At 35.8% G+C, this 26,212-nt stretch overlaps 1 protein-coding gene across 3 annotated transcripts; it reads right to left on the bottom strand.

The window, feature by feature from the left end:
* Nucleotides 1-268: 268 nt before the first annotated feature.
* LOC119832197 (BAG domain-containing protein Samui) lies at nt 269-26,212 on the bottom strand. 3 transcript variants are annotated; one of them, XM_038355822.1, is made up of 3 exons: nt 25,997-26,212; nt 2,644-2,788; nt 269-2,328 (listed from the first exon to the last, which is right to left on the bottom strand). In XM_038355822.1, exons 1-3 carry the CDS (start codon nt 26,027-26,029, stop codon nt 524-526), a joined length of 1,983 nt encoding a protein of 660 aa, XP_038211750.1. In that variant the 5' UTR covers nt 26,030-26,212; the 3' UTR covers nt 269-523. The 3 variants fall into 3 exon arrangements, with proteins under 3 accessions (XP_038211750.1, XP_038211751.1, XP_038211749.1); XM_038355823.1 differs by lacking the exon at nt 25,997-26,212 and adding an exon at nt 14,203-14,344; XM_038355821.1 differs by lacking the exon at nt 25,997-26,212 and adding an exon at nt 10,097-10,271.

Genomic DNA, 26,212 nt, shown 5'->3' with positions numbered 1-26,212 from the left:
TAGTTATGTCAATATCTGTTCAGTGGTTTCTACGAGATTGACGCACATACAATTAGAAAAAAATTACTCATCATTGTCTTGAGAGTCCTATAAAAAACATCCTACATAGCATTATCACTTAAAAATGTCTATTTAATAATATTATATTCGTATTCACTGAAGCGACGGAGATAACATCCTTCAAGTTGGTAGCGCTGTTATAGAAATGTTGCAGTAGCTTTACAAGATAACTTTCACTCTTACAAGGGAATATAAATAAAAGCCGGTATGCAAATTCATAGTTTATTGAGAAAATGTTGTTATCACATGCGATAAACAATAAATTATTAAATATTAGGATTTAAATAACAGGAGACCATCAAATCCTAGCGGATAGCATCTGCGTCACAATAATAAAAACTTATAATTTACAAACATAAACAATGTGTTGCAACACTGGTGACAAGCGCAGGCAAAGGGTGATATCGGATGGACCGTGCGCCGTATTCTTGTATCTACAAAAATTCACTAACGCAAACTAAATTTATTGACTAGCAGCACCATCTACTTCCATCGCTTCCTTGTCACCCTTAGCGTCTACTTGCATTGTCTCTATTTTATCTACATTTTCTTGCTTATTGCTATCCTTTTCGTTATCTACACTACTTTTCTCCGCTTCCTTGTTATCTTTCGCCGTTTCCTGGTTCGCCGTCTCTTTGACGTCTTTAACATTCTTGTCTTTGCTCTTGTCGCGCTTCTTTACGACTTTCGTTACCTTTTTGGGGCTTTTCTTTTCAGTGGCTTCTTTTTGTTCATTCGGCTTTGTATCTGGTTCGGGGGTTTTAGTGTCTTTTGGCCGTGTATCCGCCACTTGTGGTTGTGTTGCTTCATTGGCTGGTTCAGAATCAACTTTAGCTGGCTCTTGTTTAATATCAGTCGCAGCTGCAAGCTCGGGTGCAGTAGGCTCAGATTTATCAGCGTCTGGCTTGTTTTCAGCTTCCGTAGGTTTTGCAGACTCAGCATTAGACGCTTCTTGAACGTTCTGGACTTCCTGTGCCGGCTGCTGATCCACTTTAGCTTCCTCATTGACTTCTTTGTTCTCCTCTTTCATGTCAACATCCCCATTTTGTACAGATTCGTGTTCGGCCGCCTTTTCATCTGCAGCCTGCATTTCTACATCCTGTGGTTGAGGAGTCGCGTTACCCTTTTCAGCTTTGGCCTCTAACACGGCTATACATTTTTGGATACACTTGATGGCCTCCTTCCTCGCCTGCCGGATGTTCTCTTTGCCGTCCGTTTCTATGTTATCTAACTTTATGAGATTCCTGGTTAACATCTCATCTAGGTATAGATACTTTTTGTCTTTTTTGGTGCCGGTGAAGTTTTCGACCTCGGTCATGAGGTTGAGGACGTCGGTTTGAATACTGAGGATCAATGTGATCGGGTCGTTGGGGGCAGGTTTTTGTGGGGGCGCCTGGGGCGCTGCCTGCGGCGGCGTCTGTGGCGGCGCGGCCTGCTGCGGCGGAGACTGGGTGGCTCTTTGGGGCGAAGGCTGCTTTGGCTGTGGCTTGGACGGAGGTGCAGCCTGGTCGTGATACACGGGCACTTTCACGAAATGCTCTTCTGGGTGCATCTGCGGTTTGGGAGATTGCGATCTCTGCGGCGACGCGCCTCTAGCGAATGCATTCTGTGGGTACATCTTCTGTTGAGTGAACGGCTGAGGTCCCTGTCTGAAGCCTTTGTTGAACGGCGTGCCGAAGGATCTGGAGAAGTTCGGAGGATGGTGGAAGCCGTGTGGAGTGTCATCGGCGAAATACTGTTCTCTATCGACGTGAGGTTGCGGGGGAGGTACGTAGGTCTGCTTCGTTTCACCGAAGTGAGTTCCATGATCGACGTTCTTATTTATCACTGGCTCATCTCTGCCTTCTACGAATATAGGTATATGTCTAACGTTAGAGGATTGCTCCTGCTGAGGCGAGTGTTCCTGCGGGTGTCCACTCATTCTGCTGTTCGCTGTTCTGTTATCGGGCGGCGCTGACATCGACCTGTGTGTTCTGTCTTCACCATCAACTAGACTGGGATCAGCTGGGCTCTTTTGGCCGAGATCGACTGTGTTCCTTAATCCGTATTGTGGTAGCTGCTGCTCTTCTGTCTGTGAGGGTCCGGGGTTCTGTTCAGTCTGTGTGGCCGCGGTTTGCTGCTGAGGCGATTGCGGCTGTGTCGGCGACGGAGGCTGCTCCTCCCGGGAACCGAACCTCCTGTTCCAATGTGAGGGGAAGTGCTCTCTGAACTCTGGCGGTATGTCGTCGAAGGGGAATCTGTCGAAGCCGCCGAAACTGTCTCCAAAATCTGCAATAATGAAACGCTTTGTTGAAACACCTGTAAAACAGGATTTGATCGTTTAATAACAACCAAATACTGAATCGTAAATCCTTCTACTTCTGTTGTTCTTGATATAGCATTGACAAAGAATTACACACACTATCTCGATATATGATAATAATAGATTGTGCACACAGAAAAAAAAACATAATTGATAAGTGATAACGCATTATCATTTTATCACTTTTTTAAATTCTACTTTTGATGGAACTAAGCATTTCAAATCTCAAGTCTAATAGTATTTCGCTGTCAAAAAGATTAAGACCTAGTCTATACACGTACCGTCAGTCGCGTCCTGGCTGGAGGGCCTGCGTTTCCTCGCCCACGTGGCCGGCCGCTGGCGGAGTCGCGCCGCTATGTCGGGGTGCCGCGCCGCGAGTTCGCTCCACGCGCCGCTGCCTTCGTCCTCATCAAACGGGAAGCCGCGCTGGAATTAAATGCGGTCTGTTAGATATATTTGAACAAGAGTACCTACGAAGTTTACATTGCGTATTGGATCGAACAGTATTGAGAATTTGTAATTTTGCCTATTAATTATTTGCGCGTCGGGTGGTCTTGCCCTCATAGAAAGTCTGTACATTATCTTTATTCAAAAAATATTAGCCTATCTAACTATGCTTAGCTCAATTAAAGTAATAATTGTGTTATAAATGCAAAAGTTGTCTATTATCTACAAACGACAAATAGCTCATAAAAACATATCAATAATGCCCATTTCCATATGGAGACTGAGCAGATATACTTATCTCATACGGTAAATCTATAAGAGTTTAATTAATAAAACGAATGTATCGATTACATGAAACATTGTAAGTAAACTCGATATGACACCGGTTGCCCAATCGAACATGCACCAGAGAAAATAAATTAAAAATATCACCCAAATATGATATTGTATCTTAATTTACCAATTCGCAAAAGTAAACGGTCGGGAAGTATAAATTATCAATATTGCGTTGATACGTTCAAATTATACGTTTGGTACGAAATAATTATATGCCATTATGATTTTTATTGTCCACGTATAAGGTCGAAAATTATGCAAATAACACTCGATCGTGTTGTCCAATGAACTTGTAATTGAGAAGAGATACCCAAAAAGGGCGGGCGAGGCCGCGGGCCGGCCTTAGTCAGCCAGCGCTTTCGTATCTTGTTGAATAAAGATGTAGGTGATAAATATTAATTGTGACATACCCAACTTGGGTGACGATCATCGTGAAACTTTGTAGGGTATGCATGGATATATAAACGTATGTACGTACATAATATAGTTCTAACTTTTACCAATTGCAGGTAGAATGCAAGTGTATGGAAAATTGAGGGCCATATTCAATATAAAGTTTCCCGCGATACTTTACATTTAATATAAAATCACCATTGTATTTACCTTTCGATTTATGCTTTAATTGACCTTGTTTTAAAACTAACTTAGAAAGTAAAATTTTCAGTAAATCGAATAAACACTTTCTAATAAACTAATATATGGAAAGAGATCAATGTCCTAAACAAAATATATCAAACATTCCGGATGCAAACATAACAAATTCAAAACAGTTAACTTTCTTAAATATTTCAAAACATTTTTTCTCGCACAACCAATGACGTCACATCGTGTCACATTAGTTGCATAACAAAAAATATTAAGAATCATCACGAAGCGCCTTCGCATAAACAAATAATAATTACGATGCAGAATAAAAAAGAATCTTCCAGAACACATTCGAACAACAAACGATCGTGTATTCTGAGAAAATCGCATTTACTAACAAAAACAACGTGGGCGGTATTAGCAATACAAATGCAAAGACGCTGATTACAATAATGTGTCAATTCACGACTTCTGTTTAATTGAACGTGTAACACGCGTCACCAGCGACACTTATAACTTGTCATAGCTCTCGATAATAATAAATGAACATTGAGCGATTTGCATAATGGCATAATTTAATACCCCGTCAATATGATCAAATTAAATTTAGACAATTACATCCATCATGATCTTCAGTAAACAATGATATTTACTCCGAACAAATACGTTCAAACAACATTTTAATGTAAATCGCTACATTGTATAAAACAAAGTCGCTTCCCGCGTCTGTATGTATGTATGTATGCTTAGATCTTTAAAACTACACAACCAACAAATAAAAAAACCATCAAAATCCGTTTAGTTACTAATACAAACGCGACAATTGTGTTTGTTTGTTTGTTCATTCTTTCACGCAACGACGAATCAATTCTATGATATGACTATGAAGTCTGTCAGAAGATAGATATGAGGCTGGAGAGTGATGTTGAATACTATTTGACGAGGAAACATCTCATTCCCATAGGGATTTCCTTTGACTGTGCAGGCGCAGCCGAGAACGAGAAGCCATCAAATTAAACCCTTCACGATCTGCGTCGTCAAAAGCTAATTTGAAGAAGATTACTACGAGACTTCATTGAATATAAATATAAAGATCGGATATTGCTGAACACGATTCGATGTTAATAGTGTCACGTATTAAACGAGTTGGCACTAGCTATTTACGATTCCAATTAGCACTATTTGCTGTATTACGTGATATGCTTTTTACGGGTACGGGTTAATCAATTCATAAATATGTTCCATCTAAACGATTTTATTCTATTTCGTTTTACATTGTAGGTTAAAAGAAAGTGAATATTCGAAACCGTCGATAATTCTTCACGTGGTAAAATTAAAATTAGTGATGAAAGTGTAGAAAGTAGACGTCAAAATTACATATTTCCGAAACATGACAGTTGCAGTGTTATTTATTACACGTCATTTAAATTTGTCTTTTTAATAAAATAGCGATATTTTGTCAACAAATCCCTTCTTGGCATTTTAATTACCTAACACTTTAAAAGAACCATGAATACAAAAGCCACCGTATACAATATGACTGTAAACTCGAAAGATCTACCGAGAGCTCATCACGCCACGGCAAAAAATAAATGCCCATAAAAAAGCATATACACAATACCTTTCATGAGATTGCTCGAACGTTCAAGTTTTTGCTATGTCGTTGATTCACGGATATTATTTAATCTGTTGCCGATTGTGGCCGGTGGGCGGTGACATCACCCCGTGTGGGACACGGCGCGTCACGCCGAGACAACGCGATCGCGATCAAACAATAATAGAACCGGCACGTGTCACGTCTCGTGATATGGGCCACGTACTGGAATGGTTTCTAAATTGTCAATATTTACCTTGGCGGAAATCACCACCTTGGCCTACAGGGTGAAGAAAAACTGAATGAGAATAGAAGAGGTTTACGTACAGTACAATAAAACAATCCGTCAAAGGTGTCCGAGAATCTAGTACACGTTCTTATATACTTTTAAAATAAACTTTTCATACATTAATTTGTAATTATAATTCTATGCCACCTACTAAAAGCTTCGTCAATACTACTAAATTCTCTCTCTATCTCTATGTATCTCATTATGCTTTTTATCTTTTCCCTGGTTGCCTAAAAGAGATCACTTCTAAGAGATAAACCAGCCTAATCGAGTGTCTTTTTAGTCCAAATTATTTAAGGTTTCTTTTATGTACAATGTGTTTTAAGTCGAATAAATAAATCTTCAATATCTAACGTTAAGACAGCTTATACCGTTAAAACAGCCATGAAGCAGCATTAGGTACACCTTGATCAAAAAAGGTAAATCTCCGAGAAGCTGTTTACGTTGACAATCATATAAGTTATAACTACGATACATCATGTGAACGACCAATAGCGCACGCACATTATTATCAGAGTTGAGTAACAGCTAATTAGTATACACGCTGAATATTTCGCCAAACACATGTGAGCAGAGTCATTGACCGGAGCCAGCACATCATTTGCGACGGTCTTCGATACGATGTAATGAAGAAACGGCGATGCGTTAATAAGAAAATAAAAATATACTTTGTCCGACAGATATAGAAGTGAATCATGCTAAAAAATATGCTGGAACTAAAACACACTACCTCAAAATACATAATACAATTCATCATCGCCAACGACACAAGTATTATTATGCATTTACTTAAGGAAACTGGAAATATCGCTGGCGGATATGAAATAATTCATCTATCACAGTACCATTTATCTTAATCAACAGGCCTAATGATCTGAATATATCATTACACTGCATATCCGGCGAGTAGGCATCAACTAATGGTCTTTTCTGATTTCGTCACCTATGTTATTGGATCAGATTTTAATGCGACAGAACGACCCTGGTGTTGTCTGTACAAAATCAATAAAGATTTAAAATAAGCGTTTGATTTACATTATAAATAAAATTTGCCGCACTAATACGATTATTAAGTTATGGAGATTGTTTCAATCATAACAAATATCATACATATTGTATCGATTTGGATGAAACTGAGAACGACACCCAGGATGTTGGTTAAAAACTAACAAAAAATATACTGAGGTTGATAACAAAACAAAAACATACAAGAAACTACATTCATCCACGTAGAATAAAAGGATGCATCTAAAACTCCCGAAACATTTTTCAGACTTGGAACACCGCACGCAGTTAATTCATTGAAATCTGCTGCACATATCCGGTGATTTAGATTAAGAAATGGTCAGATTTCACGTCGTCGCCATATTAGCGCTTATCAAGTAGGCGGCATGTGACGCATTTGGACGGCTAATACCGTTTATGTATCGCCGATATTTTTCCTTACAAGTGGGATGACATCATCGAGATAACATAAAACGATAATGTTTGCGAAATCGACAAAATGATCTTTTAAACTTGTTTCTTTTCATGTTATGACATTAACTGTCAGTTTTTAGGTATAGATCTTCATTTTGCAAATATCCCAATCGTGTCTCAATGTATTGATGGTAGTTTTATCAACATCGCATGTGGCCGATAAGAGTAAAATAATAGCCAAACGCTTCCTGTTTTTGCTCAGAGGTAATTTTGAAGACTAATGTTGTTGGCGTCTTCCAAGAACGACAAGAAATTGTTGGTAACCCATGCAGCTGTCAATGACTTGACTTAATAAACGTTTATATATAAGAAGCTAAGAACTATTGTACAACTTCTTGACCATCGAAAGACTAACATATCATGCGTTGTAGAAAAATCAAATGCTGACTGGGTATTTAATAATAACTAGGACTCAACGTTTGCACAGGCGTCTCTCTAATGTAAACATAGAGTGCAATAAAACTCTCTACTTCACATGTCCATAAAAGTGAAGTCAATAGAAAACTTATACGCATACAAGAACATGGACGTAAGAGAAATCTGCTTCTAAAAAAAAAAAACATTAATGAAACATTTTTAGTCTATTTCTCACCATTTTTCTGCTTTGTAGATGGTATTACCTCTTGAAGTATATAATTCATTTCACGGATTAAATTTCACTTTCAATCAAAACAATATAAATATAAACACAATCACGATGGTATTTGATCTGATCTAAAGGTCAGGAAAGACGAGAAGTTCATAGCATTACATATTATTGCAGATATCAAAAGCGCATTCCTGAACGGTGATTTAACATCACCGAAACGAAAATCATAACCCCATATCTAATCGCGCTATTAAAACTGATGTAACCGGAGTCTGTTCCGCAATATTGAACGCGTGCTGGCAGTAATTGTGCCGAATTTAGAAACATCCAGTGATAAATAATGCAGACGCGGAATCATAAGCCGAATTATCTTTGAGAGAGCCTGTGGGTTATGTCTTTGAATCCGGGGTTATCGTACGTTCCGTTTTAGTCCAGTTCGTGGTTATTTTAACTCGATTCAAAGAGATCTATTATGAGAGTCTCTATATGAATATTTTTATCTTTTTCTGAATTGTCTGAATTCTTCGCGACATACGTTTTAAAATTTGAAGTGGCATACAAAGTGTAAATTAAAAGAATGCATAAAAAATGTTATTATTCTTATTTATTGCGACTTATTTTGTGAAACAGGAACTCTAGTTCTATAAAAGCATATTTCTTATTTTATTTATCTACTTAGACATTCAGTCTTTTGATGAAGTAAGTTTAATAGTTATGTCCGAGAAAAAGTTAACTTTCTAGCATTTCTAGGAGAATAGAGAAAGTCTATAAGCTCTTTTGCCTTACAGAATAATCGATAAGGCGCTTTACCTAGACGTGCAAATATGTCCTTAGCCACGGTCGTGCAGTCATAGTTTTCTAAAAGTTTTTCGCTTAACCTATTTTCCTTGAAACATGATTAAATTTCTTTATTCGCTTTAAATTTTACATTATCATATAATACATGTTCTTGTATTTGTGCTTTTCATACATAATATTTGTTTAAGATTCAGTAGAGCTGTGCGCGTTATGCTCGAACAAAGAAACAAATAATCTTCTGCTAAAATCACATCACATTTCATTATAAAGTCCAAATTAAAAATTAAAAATCGCACATCGGCTTAAGTTCTATATAATCGAAAAAAAAACTTCATTTCCGCATTCATCAAGTGCTGAATTTATTTTCGCATGTAAGTACCAACATTCATATAAATGCCAACAGAAATTGACTATGTTTTTTTTTTCGTTCTTACATCAATTTATTCGATATTACATTTGCAATTTAACGAATAACTTCCGCGAAACCTTCGTGCGCTTTCTATATTTTATCTATGGCCTCTACAAAGGCCACGTTAGTGAAATACGGTGGTGGCACATCTATAAATGGTGTTTCGATAACAGCTGCGCGTGCGACGGTGACTCAGTACGGGGCGTCGAATTATTTACATCGATTTGATGTTTTCTTGAAGTAAATAAACAGAAGCTTGTTCGAGTGTGAGCAAACGATTGCAGTAGCGTGAATTTGATATGTATAAATTAAACTCATATGAACACAAAGCTTTTACTTCTCCCGTGCCCTATTTAGAGTGCTTGAGAAACCTAAAGTTTTAGGCTAATAATATAAAGTACATTTTAAATTTCAATGCCAGGTCGTGTATTTTGGATTAATACACATCATGACACATACATTTTGGCAAAACACCAATTTTAGAAGTGGGGAATATTAAAAATGTAAACAACCAAAAGTAAAATGTATGAATGACGAGAGCGCAGCATTCGTCGACAGGTGGACGGGGTAATTTTGGCCAAATTTGTAATTGTATTATATTTAGAAACATTTATTCACACCTAAAAATAAAAAGTGCAACAAACTAAGGTAAAATGTCTTAAAACACATTGGATAATACGGGTCTTAATCGGGCAAAAGTTTAAAGTCAAATCGATACCCTTGATAATTATAAAATTATGAATGAAGTTACGGATAGCGATAACAGAATCGAAACACAAATCGATTATATAGCGTTGTCACAAACTGCTGTTCTTGCATCGTAATGGAATTATCAGATGAGGAATCGTCAACGCAGGTGAATAGCTTAACAATGATATTGATAATAAAGTTTCAATAGCTATATATCTTGAATAAAATAATTAATTAATTGATAGATGCCTTTATTGTACATCCTGATGTGAAATATTTGCACAACTTGCGACTTCAAACCTTATAATTTATAAGTGTGGGTTGTTGCAGGCTTCTAAATGCCAATGACTTAAGTTAAATGTTAATTTCGGCAACATCAATACCTGTTTCGTGTTCACACCTCCAGTTTAATTTATAATACCTAATTAAATAATTACGGGAAATCCGCGGACAATAGATGGATTTGTTCAAATGAATTAAAAATCAATTTAGTTATAATTTCCAAATATAGAACCTACCTCATTCGCGCTCCCATGATACTCCGGCGGTTTATCAACAACAACTGGAGATTCCATATTTAAACAATAAACACAACTGTTGCACAAATAATCACTTCACTGCGATGTATATGGGAATGAAATGTCACGCACGTATCTCTCTGGTGTCTCGACAATAACTGAGCGTAGTGGCAGCCCGCGAACAGTTTTATAGAAACGCGACGGTTTCTAGAAGCGTCTCGGTGGTTCGAGAGGTGCGTGGTTGTAGAGACTACGACAAGCGATCGATTCACTGCGCCTGCCCGCTATACATCGCTGTGCTGGGAGCGGCGCAGATGTTTCATGTAAACGGACGCAGCAATGGGTTACAAATGTGCAACAGTTTTGTTTTTTATTGACGCGTGCAATGTAGTGTAAGAGCTAGTAAACATTATTTCCAGTAAATTGGATTTACATAAAATTACAAATGATCGTCATTTTAAATCGACAGTAAAAACTAAAATCGCAAAAAAACTAATATTGATGGTATGCACAGGATTATTATCTTACACATTCTGACTTTGTTATGGCCCGTCGTCGATAAATTTTAATAAATAGTTCATTAACATAGTTACGATGCTTGTTAAACTAAGATGATAATATATTTTGACTTCCTCAACAATAGTAACGCTCAACCTTGTTTATTCACTAACTCGATATCCCACGCACAACAACCTCAGGGTCGCTTCCCCAACTTTTGAATGAATCAAACAAATCACCTTTGCCAATCGTTTATTTGTTGTTCATTAGGCAGCAATCATGCTTCATTTGGGTATAATTTTCATCTTGTACTCATCATGCATTACATTTTAAAAATTAAATAACCAGAACAATTCATTCGCTAGCTCTTACTCCAGCCTGCGCAGTGAACCATCGAATATTCCAGTAAATTTTCTATAATCGGATTTCTGCTAACAAAAGCATATAAAGCGGCGGTACTCGACAGTACTTTTATAAATACGGTTTTGCACAATACTATTTCGAAACGATAGTCACGTATAAATTATGTAAGGGTAAAACTAATGGAAAAAACACGAACTGGAAGCGAAAATTGTAAATTTTATTGATCAAGTATTTATAATGGTTAATATTTTCATGCGTATGTAAATAAACGGATATGCAAAGACGATTAAGTCCAAACAGCATTAGATTTTTATGGATCTGTGTTCAGTCAATCAATTAACGGAGAAATATTTTTTAAATAAAAACTTCATTCATTGAATTTCTTACAAGGGGATGAATGAAGAATGTTATTTGTATATCCCATGAAGTATTAATGAAACATTGTAATTTGTAACAAACAAAGTAATCAATTAACAAAAACTGTATGCAATTATCAATTATCCATCCCCGATTGTTTTCCAAAACGATGAAGACGAGACAATATTTATTACGAAGATCCATAAAGGCACCACAGAATCCCGACACGGCTCTCACGCGCATGATACGAATTGCATTGCAATGTTTTCAACATTTTTTGTCCAGGAAGTGGAATAACTTATACCTAAGAGGCACGGTGTAACGGAATTGTGTTTTTTGTCGTTTAAATTATTAACATTGTAAAAGGCTTGATGTATATATTGCTGATAATGAACTCTGAAGGTCCGCGACCATCTTCGAGAGGATTAAGACGACAGCGGATTATAGTCATAATTAATATTATTTAAAAAACAGGGAATCAACGAAATTGACACACTTACTCTTATACAGAGTATATACGTAGAGAAATTATTTAATCGTGGAGATCCTAATCAGATAATAAACTCATAAAATTGTTGTATTGTCACTGATCCTCGATAAGTGGACAAAGTTTGAATAAATATGTCCCTTTAAGGTGGGTCAATATCGTGTCTAAAGAAATCAGTTACATAAATACATATAATACATCATTTTAAAAGTTGATGCATTCTGTAAAACTTTCTAAGGTATTGATGAAATTTATCAATCAAGTTAAAGTTCATCAAAAATTCATGTGAAACTAAATTATTTGTCTAGGAACATTGGGTTTAATTTTCAGAGAGCTCCCAATTTCTTGACAACTTAACAATTTTTAATTATTTTAAAATTGATCGAATGTTTAATGCTATTAAGAACTAAAAATTATCAATGTCATTTTCCTAGTGCTTAATATCAAAAGCTTCACTGTAGTCTTTTGTATTTGCTAGTTTTCTCTAAATGCGCCAATTCTGCGCAATTTAATGCAAATACCTAAGTTGGTACAACCATTGGTATGTCACGACACGAAATTCATAATATAACGACCTAACTTACAGTAGATATAAACATAGATGTATGCAGTGCCATGAAATTCGAATAATTGTCGTCACATGTTTATATTCCTTGTGACCAATTATCAGCAAACATATAAGTTCACTCCGATTAAAGTGTTATAACGATATCCGTAAAGGTGTAACTGATCATTTGGCGATCATCAGCGCTGTGAGGCCGTTGACCCGCGCTACCTTTCGCCCGTTCCCGAAATAATCGTACGAACTTAATTGTTTTATTCTCAGTGGATGTTTCGTGCTGCTTCTGGATTGAGATATGATGTCATTGGTCGATAGCTGAAGAGATATATAATTGGTGACCCGGAATCGGCTCTGGATGGTATTACATATATTATCTAGTTGCGGAAAACATGGTTATTAGAATTGTAAAAATTTATAGCAGGCACATTTTGTACCAAACGCGGCATGCGTCAAATTGGACCTCGCAAAATAACTATGTGAAACGACCACGGTCTTCATGGACACAAAAGATGTTTGTTGCATATTACATTTGCGACATTATTCGAAAATGATTAAGATCAAAATAGATTAAAAGCATATGTACCTACATATCAACGTATAACTGTGTAGTGCATACGTACATGTTTATAAAATTTGCTTTGATTAATCAAGTTTAATATAACATCAGCTGCACCTCGCGGTTGTCCCGCGTAAGTCTGTATCCCGTAGAAAATCAGGATAAACACGTACCGGATACGGACTTACGCGGTTGAAGCCGCGGGGCGCAGCTAGTTACTAATATTAGTAGGATAGGATTGTGCTGCAGACACATGTCTTGTTTAAGAGATAGTATTCATGCATACTTTAACAAACGTAATCGCCGCTTGTATCGTAATTACGTGGACGAGATATTACATTAATAGAATATGCAGATTCAGGCATTTCACAGACGCATAAACATTGATAAATTTTTATTCAGAAAAACGCTTTTCTGCCTAAAAACTCTTGAGTCTTGAATTACGTCCCACATAAAAAAAAGTCGTTAGTTGAATTAGGCCAAGTATAAAATCACCTAATTCGCATTCACTCTTTGCATTTATCACCAAAATTTATCAGCGTTTTTTTTTTACAGCATTCGATCAAATGAATCGTTCGCACGACAAAACGGAACACAGTCTACGCGCCGTCCTCTGTAAATATTTCAGGGCTAATCGGCGGCTATAAACATTCTAAGTGGGCCAGCCGAGCACGTAGGAGGACCCGACCGGAGACCCACATACCGACTTTCTATTGCACAATGTTAACACTTTGTAACACCCTGTATATTATAGCGGGTGCTTTAGAACAATTGCGGATTTGTAAAGTTTTAACTTAAATTTAACTATCTGTCTCCATTGTTTCGACAGATAGAATTAAATTAAATTCGTGCTTCGAAAGAAATGGACACCAAGATGTAGTAGGCATTTTTGGCTCTTTATTAAATACATATACATATCTTTATACACTTTTATTACACCTACCGTTTGATAAATATGACTTTTATATGTATGTAATAGAGTATTCAAAGTATGTATTAGAAATTACCCATAAATTAGCTTATTCCACAAATTAATTAAATAGTCCGCATACAACATAGCTCGTCGGCGTCAATTTAAATCCCTGTTAAATAATAAAATCCACTTTCAGCCAACATTCCTAAATTAAGTGCGCATAAAACGCCGAATCCGCAACACGTCTGTCAGATTGCACACCGAATCACAGCCGCGAAAAAGAAAACCAGCGGTCGCATTGGCAATTGTTTAAAATCGGAATGCAATGTTGGTACCGCTGCCAACTGAACAAAACAAAAGGGATACTCACGTTTCGCTTCATCTCAAACTGTCATTATATTAGGGAAATCGTACACGCGCCCTCCAGCGCCGCTCGCGGACTCTGCGCAGACCGCGCAGTGGGAGGCCGACGCGGCCAAGAATAGAACTTTTGGAATAATCCGCGTCAGCGGTGACGAGGATCAAGATCGCTGTCGTCACTGTGTGGGAAATGTTTAATATGCCAAATATAACCAAATTCACTCTTATATGCACACTTGAGACGATCTAGTTCAATAGGACCGGAAAGAGACCAGCTGAAAAGATAATGCTGGTATGCATATCAAAGGCTAGACTGATAACAACAATTGAGGTGGTATATAAACATTGCTAATCAACGATAAATAAGTTGTAGATACATTAAACATATATACGTACGTATGTGTATACGTACATATGCCGAAGACTTGATATAGGATACAGAGAAGATTCCTCAAACGATATGCTTGTATATTTCGACGGTAAGAGTGGAAATTGAATCATAAAATGGTTAAACACTCAATAACTGAATGAAAGAAAGCCATACCGAATAAAATAACAAATCAACAATAAACTACAAACACGAAGAGACCTTGCACAAATAGGAAGTAACCAAAATGAAACAATTAAAAACCGAAATTGAATTTAAATTGTTTCAAAAAAACATCACAAACCACGACGCAGCGTTAACAATTACCAGTGGTAAATGAGCTGTCTGAAAAATAAATGGAGCCGTCCAGATAATGTGCATTTAAAAATAAATTAGTAAAATGATTTTTATATTGCGACATGTGAAACGCTTACAATTTGTTCAAGAACAAACACACTTCTGCACGAAGTGGGTTGGCTTAGGCGGTTTTGTTACTATTATATAGCAGTTTAAAACTATCCGTTTTACATTGAATAGACCCATGTAAATTGCTCGTATGATTTTACAATAAAAAAATATAAATTGACAGGTATTTTTGTAATTTGAGTTATCAATTTAAATGTTGATAAAGGGCTTATTGATGTAGGTAGTAATAAACAATTAAATGACGCACGTTCCAAAATAATAACACATAATAAACACGGAGTCACAATAAAAGTTTATATTGATGTTCGCCCTGTGTTATAACTAGAATATATCACAATAGTACAGAGTTTCTTGCCGGCTCTTCTCTGTAGAAACTGCTTTCCGAGCCGATAGTAAATGTTAAAACTATGTAATGACGTCTCAAAAGAGCTTCTATAATAATCTAATTGAACATATAAATATTTGAGTTTGAATAGCAGAGGACGCAAATATCACCACCTATATAAAAAATTCAACAAGTCCTGTAAAATTACAAAGAAATTAGAACAAAACTAAACGACATTGAGAGTAGGCGCCATCTTATGTAGCGTGAACTATCAATTGCTTTGAACATAATATATAGCACTAGCAATCAGCGATGTATCCATTGTCTCACCATTTCGAATCGCTCGAAAATGTCAAGGTCACATTTTCACGGACAATAGATAGATAGATATAGATAGATAGATATAGATAGATAGAGATAGATAGATAGAGTTGGCACTTTTATTAGTGGACATAATATAAATCAATCATTTTTACGAGATCATTAGCGAATGTGGAGACATTTATGAAGGCTCGTCCAGATTTATGCGAGTGTTGCATGTGAATAGACAAAAATATGAGCCGACACGAAATTAGAGTAAAGTAGTTTTAATATAGTTACAATCCTTATTAATATGCGAAAGTGTATTTATTTGTTCGTCTTTCTTTCACGCCGTAACAAGGCAATTGTACGGTATCATTTATGTATTTGGAGACAGTGAGGAGGCAAGAGGGGCTACTATTTACCACGGTGGAACATCTCATTCCCAGGAAAACTTCCCTTGACTATGCGCACGAACATATGGACAGCGAGTACAAATAATAATACAATTTTAGATTTTATGTAAGCATCAATACCTATACCAGTCGTTACTAGTTAATACCATCAAATGATTGAGGAATATTTAGGTTAAAGAGCTATACAATGCAGGGTCCTTCAGAGACTGAATTTTATATAAAATCAACTGCACCCACGCTAATCACTGAATGCCGCAACCTGCCTCGTAAATGCAGGAGCATTAGGGTTGTCAACAACGAGATATACCATGTGACGAATCGATACTAAATGAGAGCTTACAGGCTGAATAATCTGTCTAACTTATCTGTCAGTTGCTATAAACTATATAAATAAATATGAATCGCAAAAAGCGTCGCTAACCGTATAACTCCAGAACGGCTTGATCAATTCGGTTGATTCTTCTTTGTTTTTGATAGCTTAATATTTCAAGAGACTTCAAAATAATTCATTTTCACTGGTTTATTTTATCTTGACCCAATTTAATGTTAACGCAAAATTCAATCATCTTTTACAAAACTGCATTGAATCAAACATGTCTATTTATATCACGGCGATTTTTCACCACAGATGACGTTTATTAAACGCCTTATAAATAGGGTTGTTGGACGCAACTTTTTATATATCACCACACGCCGCAGTTAGGGTTGTCAAAGTGTTTTATTGCCGCAAGAGAAGTAAAAGCCGCGGTCCTTGAGATGAATCATTAGCGCCCACGTGCCCACCTGAATGAGTGGCCCACGCCAACGTCGCAGTGAGGTGCAACAGCGCAAAATAACTAGGGCTACCTAGACTACTCCACGAATACTAGATATGACGCTAGAAAGAGAAAACCCATCTGATATCGATAAAGCTTAATTCTTAATTTATTGTACTTGTGGTGATTGTGGTCACACTGGAAAAATACAGATTTTGTATATTATACTAGTCTTGTTTTATTATAATAAAAACTTATATTTGAATTTTTAAAAATATTTTTTCAAATAGAGATAAATTCTTAATTATTATATTATTTTTTGACCAGCTTTCTACTAGCACGTATCAATTCTTAAGATAAATATAATTGAAGTCTGAGGATTCTATGTGATGTGACAACTGTGCTGTGACTGGATTATGATTGAATAAGGACTGTCACCTTTTCAATCGTAATCCAGTTATAAAGCAAAGTCGGTTAGTTCAAATTGCAAAAGCAAGTGAGTCTTCAAAACCGGTTTTAGTACCAACCATCCTTGCGTGTAATTGTTCCAACTGTTATTAGGTACGACATAGTTTCGACCTACGAGGTTACGTACAGGATGATCGCGTTATAATGAGGGTTGCCAGACGTACGAAAAATTTCAAAAATAACATGATGCATAAAATTTACGTGATTTATAATTATTTTACATTCAGTTTTAAATTATGTACAAAATTTGAAAAACTCACTATATTATCAACATTGCATATCGGGTTGATGTCTAAGTGCACGGTATGAATTCATATAGAACAAAACGCTAATGAAACTTTAAATCGACCGCCAACTTTTAGCATACGACAAAAACAGATACATTTTTAATTTAACAAACGCCAAGTGGCAGCCCCGACGCGATATGTAGTGTATTGTACTGTACTTGTGACCTTGAAACACTGAGATCCGATCTGTACGGCGAATTGACAAACGATCGCGCACGTAATGCTGTAATTATGGAAATATTGTGCACATTGTACATATATACATATAGATTCATTCGTGGAGCAGAAACTCCAGTCCATTTACTGTGGAAGGCAGTAGGCTATACAACATCAGGCATAACGGACAGACCGCCTTCAAATTGTCAAAACTAGGCTCAATTTAACTACAAATGGAACCACATGGCACCAGCTTACAAATAAAGAAAGAATCATAAAAATCGGTTCACCCAGTAAAAAGTTATGAGGTGACAAACACAAAAAATGTAGTCAAATATATAACCGCTCCCTTTTTTTGAAGTCGGTTGAAAAATAACAAAGTCTGCAAAGCAAGTGATTTATTCAATTACGTACATCGTACAATCGTCAAAGAAATGAGAGCATTTTATTGCGGTAAATTTTTTTTATTGAATTGGGTCACAATATCACGAATAACCGCAGCCACGGCAAACTATGTAAATTATAGCCATTCCTAAATCTTTACTAATATCTTTGCTAATATTATAAAGCTGAAGAGTTTGTTTGTTTGTTTGAACGCACTAATCTCAAGAACTACTGGTCCGATTTGAAAAATTCTTTCAGTGTTAGATAGTCCATTTATTGTGGAAGGCTATAGGCTATATATGTACCACAGGCGAAGCCGGAGCGGATCGTTAGTATAATATAATAAAACCGAAAAAGTTTTGGTCGTTTGAACGCGTTTCTCTTAAGAACTAATGGACCGATATCAAAAATTCTTGCAACGTTTTACATTCCTTATGTAGGTACCCAATGTCTGTGTGCAATCCTATCCTTTATCCTACTAATAAACTAATAAAAAATAAATTCTCTCCGAATAAGCACTTAGGCTGCTGTTTACCCGGTACCAAGCGAGCCGCGGGTTATAGCTAGTATGCTATATATGCGGGCGAATTTGGTTCTATCTATTCAAATACAATATAATATCTATTCAAATTCAATGACATTCACTTATAGCACATAGCGGAGTGGCTGCAAAGGTCCGATATGAAACTCGTCCCGTCGAGTTTCTAAAATGTCAATTGTTTGCATACACAAGAGTAGTGTAATAAATAGTCGTTCAGTTGAATATAATGATATATTAGTGATTAGGTAGTATAAAATAGTTATAATTCGAAAAAAAAAACCTACTAAAATCTTTCTTCTTTATTTACCCACCAGCAGTCCGCCTCGGCTCCGCCCGTACATAGATAGCCTTCCTCAATAAATGGGCTATCAAACACTGAAAAAAAATTTTCAAATCGGACCAGAAGTTCCTGAGATTAGTGCGTTCAAACAAACAGACAAACAAACAAACTCTTCAGCTTTATAATATTAGCATAGATATAGATTTATTCGAGGCAGATTCTATACCAGAGCCGAATTAATGATCGCAAAAATTTTGAACGATTAGAGATAAAAGTACCTATGTCAGACTTTGCGAACACAATTATTGCAAGGCAAAAGTAAGGTATGTATGTCTGTCAGTCATCTGGTCCACTCGATATCACCATAAAAGCGTCAGGCACGTGACGGTACCGGCATTGTTGATTGCATTCCGAGTTTATTGCATTAGTAATACTGAACTGTCCGTTTAAAAATTCCTCTGCAAATTCTTGCAAATATTTATTGAATAAATTAATACTATACATTATTTCATAGAAATTAAGTATTAAAGAGGATAGACAGCCGGTTAACTACAATCAAATATGTATTATTTATTCTGTATGTGATTTGAAGTATGCAACTATAAGAGCTTCAGTCTGAGTCGACTAAACACTTTATTGTTATTTGTGCGGTTTTTAAGATGAAATTGTGAATGTCGTGATAATAATATAGAAGATGCATCGTATAATAAACGATGAGTTTGTTTGTTTTGACTGCGCTAATCTCAGGAACTACTCGACCGATTTCTTCACAAACTCTTCTACCGTTGGATACGTCCGGTCCGGAGACTTTACAATAATATAGCTACATAAATACATCCTATCGCCCGTGGGTTAAAATCCTACTAATATTATAAATGCGAAAGTTTGTAAGGATGTGTGTTTGTTTGTGGCTCTTCACGCAAAAACTACTGAACCGGTTGCAATATTTTGAAATATTCCTACGGGATACGGACTTACGCGGGTGAAACCGCAGGGCGCAGCTAGTCATCCATAAAAACGTCACACAATAATATACTATAGGTTAATTACAATATGTAGTGTACATGAACCTCAAAACTAAACACAAGCCAAAAACATATTACTATCATAATAACGACTAATAAAATCACACTGTCGTTCGGTCGCTCGCATGAAATCGATCCAACACGGTAATTAATCCTGCCAAGCCTCGTTGAACCAGTTTGTCCTTCACCTTGCGAATTTATGACAATAAATTCTTACATACCCAAAGCTACCTGCACACTATTACACGGACACTAGTTGCAAACTTGCTACCAGGAAACCAGCTCATTTCAGAGCATAGGTAGCTGCATTGGCTACGTACACATAAACTCTTCAAATTATTTTATGATATTATTTATAAACAAAATCGTCTTCAATTTGCCAGGAAAAGACACGGCAAGTTTCACGACACCACCTTTCTGATAAAAGATATCGAAATTTATGTTTGCATTTTTTTCGAAGTCGCTTAAAAATCTGGGATGACTAGATCGAAATCACATCTCAATATATCGACTCCCACCTACGTTCAACTGCACCTATTCGCAGATGTAACACACATTCGATTAGCATCAGTACCGTATCGCGAAAACAACGATATATCTCTCATCACGAAGCGCGAAGGTAACACTAAATTGCATACAAGATGTCTCATCGTGTATTTATATAACGATTGTTATATCTATGTAAGAGATTAACAGACATTTCCTAGCTAGACTGGTCATGGGTGATATAAAAAAGTAAATAATTGAATAGCTAAAAAATATCAAGGACAGAAGCAGTATTTTCAATGCATCTAGATTTGTTGGTAATGCGTATACATATTTTTATTATTTCATTTCTTATTCAACCCGTGAGCGTAAGCTAACAAAATTAATGACCTATCTCATTTCCTTTGGGTTTTACATGAACAATTCTAGAGTCTAGACTGTTCGATCAATCAGCGTACGTTTAAATGACAATTGCATGCATCACAATATCCTCAGACATGCTTCATGGTCTGGTGACTGGTTATAATATGCCGTTGAACATAACATTCGTAATATACACAAATATATTTATAATATTAGTGTAGACGTGTATATACATAGCAGCTGACATAATTCTTTTCTACAGAAAAAAGTCACCAACGTCCTTGGATGAGGTACCACCTCAAATTCTAAGATAGGAGCGTATAACAACAATTTCCTATGAAACACAAAAACAATTACGTCTATCGGTTGAAAACCATTAGAAATATCGAGTAAGAAAGCCCAAATAGTTGAACTTTCGTTTTTGGGACGTTGCTTAAAAATGCGTAGAAACGTGAATAGAGCATTAGAATTAGCTTTCGATTGACCGCTCAACTTATGATTGCGAATATTAATTTGGGTTAGCTCTGAAGCCAAATATAGAGAAAATATTTCAAATACTTATTTAATACTTATATTGCGTAGGCGCAGTGCTATGGTAATATTTAGAATTTAATAGGGAACTGTGAAAAGTTGCAATCGACTACGGCGACACCAAAAGAAGAAACTGAACGTTTATAAGTACGCTTATCTTTTTCTTTAATTCTAAACTATTAATCATAATTTGACATGGTAGGAAATGATTTATAGACCCCCAGTTAAAGGCTACAATTTGGCGACAACACAGCACAAAAAAATGGCGCCATCTAAAGGACATAGTTTTATACCTTGTAACCGTGACTAAATCTCAGTTTTTTTTACATAACAAAATTTAAATATCATTAGAGACTAAACCTTATGTTTTATTGTTTATTTTTACGAAACAAATACATAAAAGAACTTTAAAACTTGATTTGACTAGATTCGACAAGAAAGCTGATATAGAATCATTCGATGACCACGATACAGTAAGAATACATAAAGTTTCTAAAAACTAAAGAAAAAACACCTTTCGTGAAATTATAGTATTGTCATTATACTTTCATCAGTATACATACATTGGATTAAATCTGTCCGTTTAAAGTGGATCAAAAAATCAAATCAAGTCTAAAGGGTTCGGTTACATACCAAATTATAGGTTTAGCATATTGATAGCGTGTTGATATAATAAAATATTTTCCAATGTCAATTAAATTTTTATCTTTGAGAAATCGCAAGGAAAACTTTTAAAGACGTCATTAAGATTTATGTCCTCGCGAATTATATATCTCACACCTATTACACACACACACTGACACTTTTCCGCAATCGCCTATTCACATCGATTTCGTTGGGTGAAAACAATGTCCTGCTTTCAACAATTCTTGGAAACCATAGTAAACATGCCCGGTGTAGATATTATGAGCACAAGCTTCGTATATGATGATCACTATAGTAGGTATATACCATGTACCAGTAGTAGCTACCATAAATACCATTGTTTTGAAATGCTATGATTGGTTTTGCAAGTCACTGAGACTTTGGTTTAAGAAAAACTTATTTTAAACAATATATTGATACTATTCTAAATGCCATGTCTCTTGGATTTGAGTAAACGGTTGTCTAATTTGGATAAATCGGGGCCGTTTGAAATCTTCATTAGGACAATCATTCGGGGAACAAGAATTTCTACAACAAAAAACATACGCTCAGTTAAGCAGCCGATTAACCATAATATACTTAACCCTACGTCCAATGCTCTTTAATATATACCCCAATCTGGACCAAAATAACCAAAAACGGTAAGACGTCAGACCACAACACAATTCCAGATTCAACCTGGAAATACCATCCTTATTGCACATATTTATAAACTTTACAATTGTGCGAACACAATGATTTATGAGGCAGTATTCGAAAGCCATTGTGGGCCGTGGAGACGTGGCGACATCACTGTGACACCTGCCACTCACTGTCGGACGCGAATTGAGTCGCAATGCGTTGTATGGGAACGTGATTACCATGATATGTCGGTGGATGATATGTTAATACTGGGCACACAATCCTAGACGAATAGATCAATTACAATATTTAAACGAACTTATTATTTATTATTGACATGTTTTAAGCGATTTAAAAAAATGATGTGCTGAATTCGAGCGTACTTATATGTATTTTTGTGTGTTCGCAGATAACTTTGTCGATGATATAGCGATTTTCGTGAATCTTATTTTTTGTTGGAATTAAGATATTCCAAGGGTGGTGCTATCATAAGCAATCCAGGATATCAAAATGGCATCATCACTTGAAAGAAACTTCCGAAAATCGCAGCGATGACGCTGTGTTTAGACAGTTTATACATATAAAAGTAAAATAAAACTCCTGCACTTCCATGAATGAGGTAAACATTTTTGAATAAAATAACAGCAAACGAATTTAAAAGCAAATACAATCATACACCGCCGTGCAAGATGCGATGGCGTGTGTTTATCATCGCATTTTCTACACACATGAGTCGACAAGAGGAATTGCATATGACGATATTCTCGATCGACGCGAACTATTCGTACCGGATATTTATTGTTTACCATTGTAATACCATATAAGGTAAAGAAAAAGCAAAATATTATTTTTTGCTTTTTGAGAAATCGGGACATTCAAAAATCAAAACCATCGTATTTCGATATATCCACTTTCGAAACAATGGCCCTATCCCCCATTCTTTTTAAAGTACCATATAGTCATATGGGATCAATTACCATGCCTGCAATTTGGTGATTAAGGTCTAGTGTCAGTCCAAGAGTTTCCATCGAATCCCGGATTTTCGATGACATAGATACCTATATACGGCGATGTCCTACTTTACTCACAATTTCTTTTTCAATTACTGAAATAATAAATAGATAATAATAGTTTAAAAAAAAACTAAAAAACACGCTTTTATCATATTTTGCAAATTGAAAAATGGAATAATTTTATCAAAGTAGTGTATTGTCATCTGTCCTCAACAAATCTACAAAGTTTGAACGAAATCTGGCCGTTTAAAGTGGGTCAAAATCGCGCCCAACGAAGTCGGTTACAAACAAACAAACGTACAAACAAACATACAAACAAACATACAAACAAACATACAAACATACAGGTGAAGTTAATAAAAAGCGTGTAAAAAGGAATCCTTTCACGCCAAAAATACAGATGATACATACACATAACTCAACCTCCTTTCAACGCGGTCGGACAAAACGGAATTGTTTGATAAAAGCTCCATTTCAAACGAAGCACACTTCGCGCTCGTTGCGCCATTAAAAGCATAACAGCTGATATGTCGGCCACTTATCGTTAATTAACTGGCGCCAATGATTTCGCTCAATATTTTCGAACGATTACACTCGTACGATAATAATTTTAATGTAATTATTATTGCTGAGCTGTAATATATCACTTTATCGTCAAGTGTCGCCTTAGTTTATACCTTTCATTTATTTTAAGAGAAGGTGAGAGTGAGGGAGAATGTTTATTTATTTATTTGTTCTTCGTTGTATACACAAAAAAAAAACAAAATATAACATAACTAGCTGTACGCCCCGGCTCCGCCCGGGTAGTCATTTATCGTAATTGAAATAATATAAACTATCCTATCTCTCAAGTTGGATCGAACTGCACGCGGTGTGCCAATTTTATTATAATCGGTTAAGTGGTTTAGGAGTCCATGGAGGACAAACATTGTGACACGAGATTTATATATATTAAGATAATTGTGACAAAGGAATTTGTACACAATTGGCGGTCCTATGGCTATAAGACATTTCTTCCAGGCAACCGACGGGTTAAGGATAAATACACAATATAGTCGAAAGTGAGGGTCATTGGGAATATCCAATAAGTATTTTATCGCTTAGCTCTTCATCAACTGAATTTCATGTCAAATTCATAACACACATTTTTCAAGTTGGCGCGGTAAAAACATATAATAATATAACAAATAACATACTCTATACATACCAGTAAAAAATTATAAAAAGTCCTATTCCATTGTATTAAAAAAACAACAACATATGCAATTTCCAATATAATAATAAAATCAGTTTAAAGTTTAAATTCAATGTCTCTCAACAGACAATGTTACAAAATTAATATAACCCACATTTAAAAGTAAGATATGAATCTTCAAAGAGGAATGTAATGAGCAAACGAAAAATCCTTTTGAATAACAACAGCGCATCGACACAGTTCTAAGAAAAATTACCCAAGGTCGCTACAATAAAGACAAAACACGGCAAAATTAGATTATAATAGAGGTTGAGTCAAGAAGATAATGTGAATCTCAGAAAATTAATAGTATGTAACTAGTTGTATAGGAAACATTACACAATTCAAATGTATTTTGTATTATTTATGTGATACATAGCTCAGACACTGAGGCGAGATCAAAAAAAAAATTCTCATATTTGATTGCTTTATTTGCTTCTTCATTTATATTTCATCAGGGTCACATCAGCTAGAGCCGATGTTTTATTTAGTTATACCAACAAATACAGGATTATATCCAATTTTCATTTACAATTTATAAACATATACCACCACACCACATCTGATACATAAAATATTTATAATAGACAATTTTCTGTTTGATTTGTAAAACAGAACCACAGATCAATTCAAATGACTTTAAAACTATGACACTAAAACTTCAAATATCTATATTGTATACAACCATATTCAAAACAAAAAAATACCCGTAAAATAATGGCAAATATGTTTGGATTAATGTAATTATATTCTTTATTCACAGCTTAATAAGAAATACGACAATATTCAAACTAACCTCACAAACAGGCTGTTAGATCGCACGCAGGAGCACTTGTTATAGGCACGCATCAACCCTCCTGAAAACCATATCAGATTCTTGCAATATAATGTCAAATAATTCCCACATTAGTTTAAAGAATTAATTGCCCAACATTAGCACACAGTCGAGGATACTAGGCTTGGATATCAGCCAAAGATGCTGCACTAAGCGAACGAAAATGAAAATCATGCATCCTACATCTGGATGACATGAAATGCGAGCGTTGCGAGATTAGTAAACAAAACTATGTGATCACATGAATTAATTACATAATAATGCATGTCAATAATTAGGGTTAGACCGTTCGGTGATTATAGGAAAAATAAGCATTAGATTAAGCGATAAGTGATAAAATACTTACGAATCTAGAACCTCTAAAGGGCATTTCAAACATAAATAATGAAACTCAAATGAAGCACTCTTTTAAGACCCACTATCAGAAAATCACTTATTCCACTGCACTTATAGACGATTTTGCAAAGTTTTCCGTCGTATTTTTTACGCCCGCGGAAATGTAGCAATATTCTGCACTAAAAAATGACACTGAACATTAGCAAAGACTGTAATGCGGTGCAGA

This window comes from Zerene cesonia, chromosome 15 (assembly GCF_012273895.1).
Source record: "Zerene cesonia ecotype Mississippi chromosome 15, Zerene_cesonia_1.1, whole genome shotgun sequence".
Taxonomy (NCBI): Eukaryota; Metazoa; Arthropoda; class Insecta; order Lepidoptera; family Pieridae; genus Zerene; species Zerene cesonia.
This window is presented reverse-complemented; position numbering and strand designations above follow the sequence as displayed.

What these genes read in the sequence shown, in the direction of transcription:
- LOC119832197 (XM_038355821.1), bottom strand. Translation starts at nt 10,153, where the DNA reads ATGGAATCTCCAGTTGTTGTTGATAAACCGCCGGAGTATCATGGGAGC. An exon ending in ATCATGGGAGCGCGAATGAG is followed by an intron (nt 2,789 to 10,096) that starts GTAGGTTCTATA and finishes ATTTAATTCCAG; the next exon opens with CGCGGCTTCCCGTTTGATGA. An exon ending in CAGCCAGGACGCGACTGACG is followed by an intron (nt 2,329 to 2,643) that starts GTACGTGTATAG and finishes TCATTATTGCAG; the next exon opens with ATTTTGGAGACAGTTTCGGC.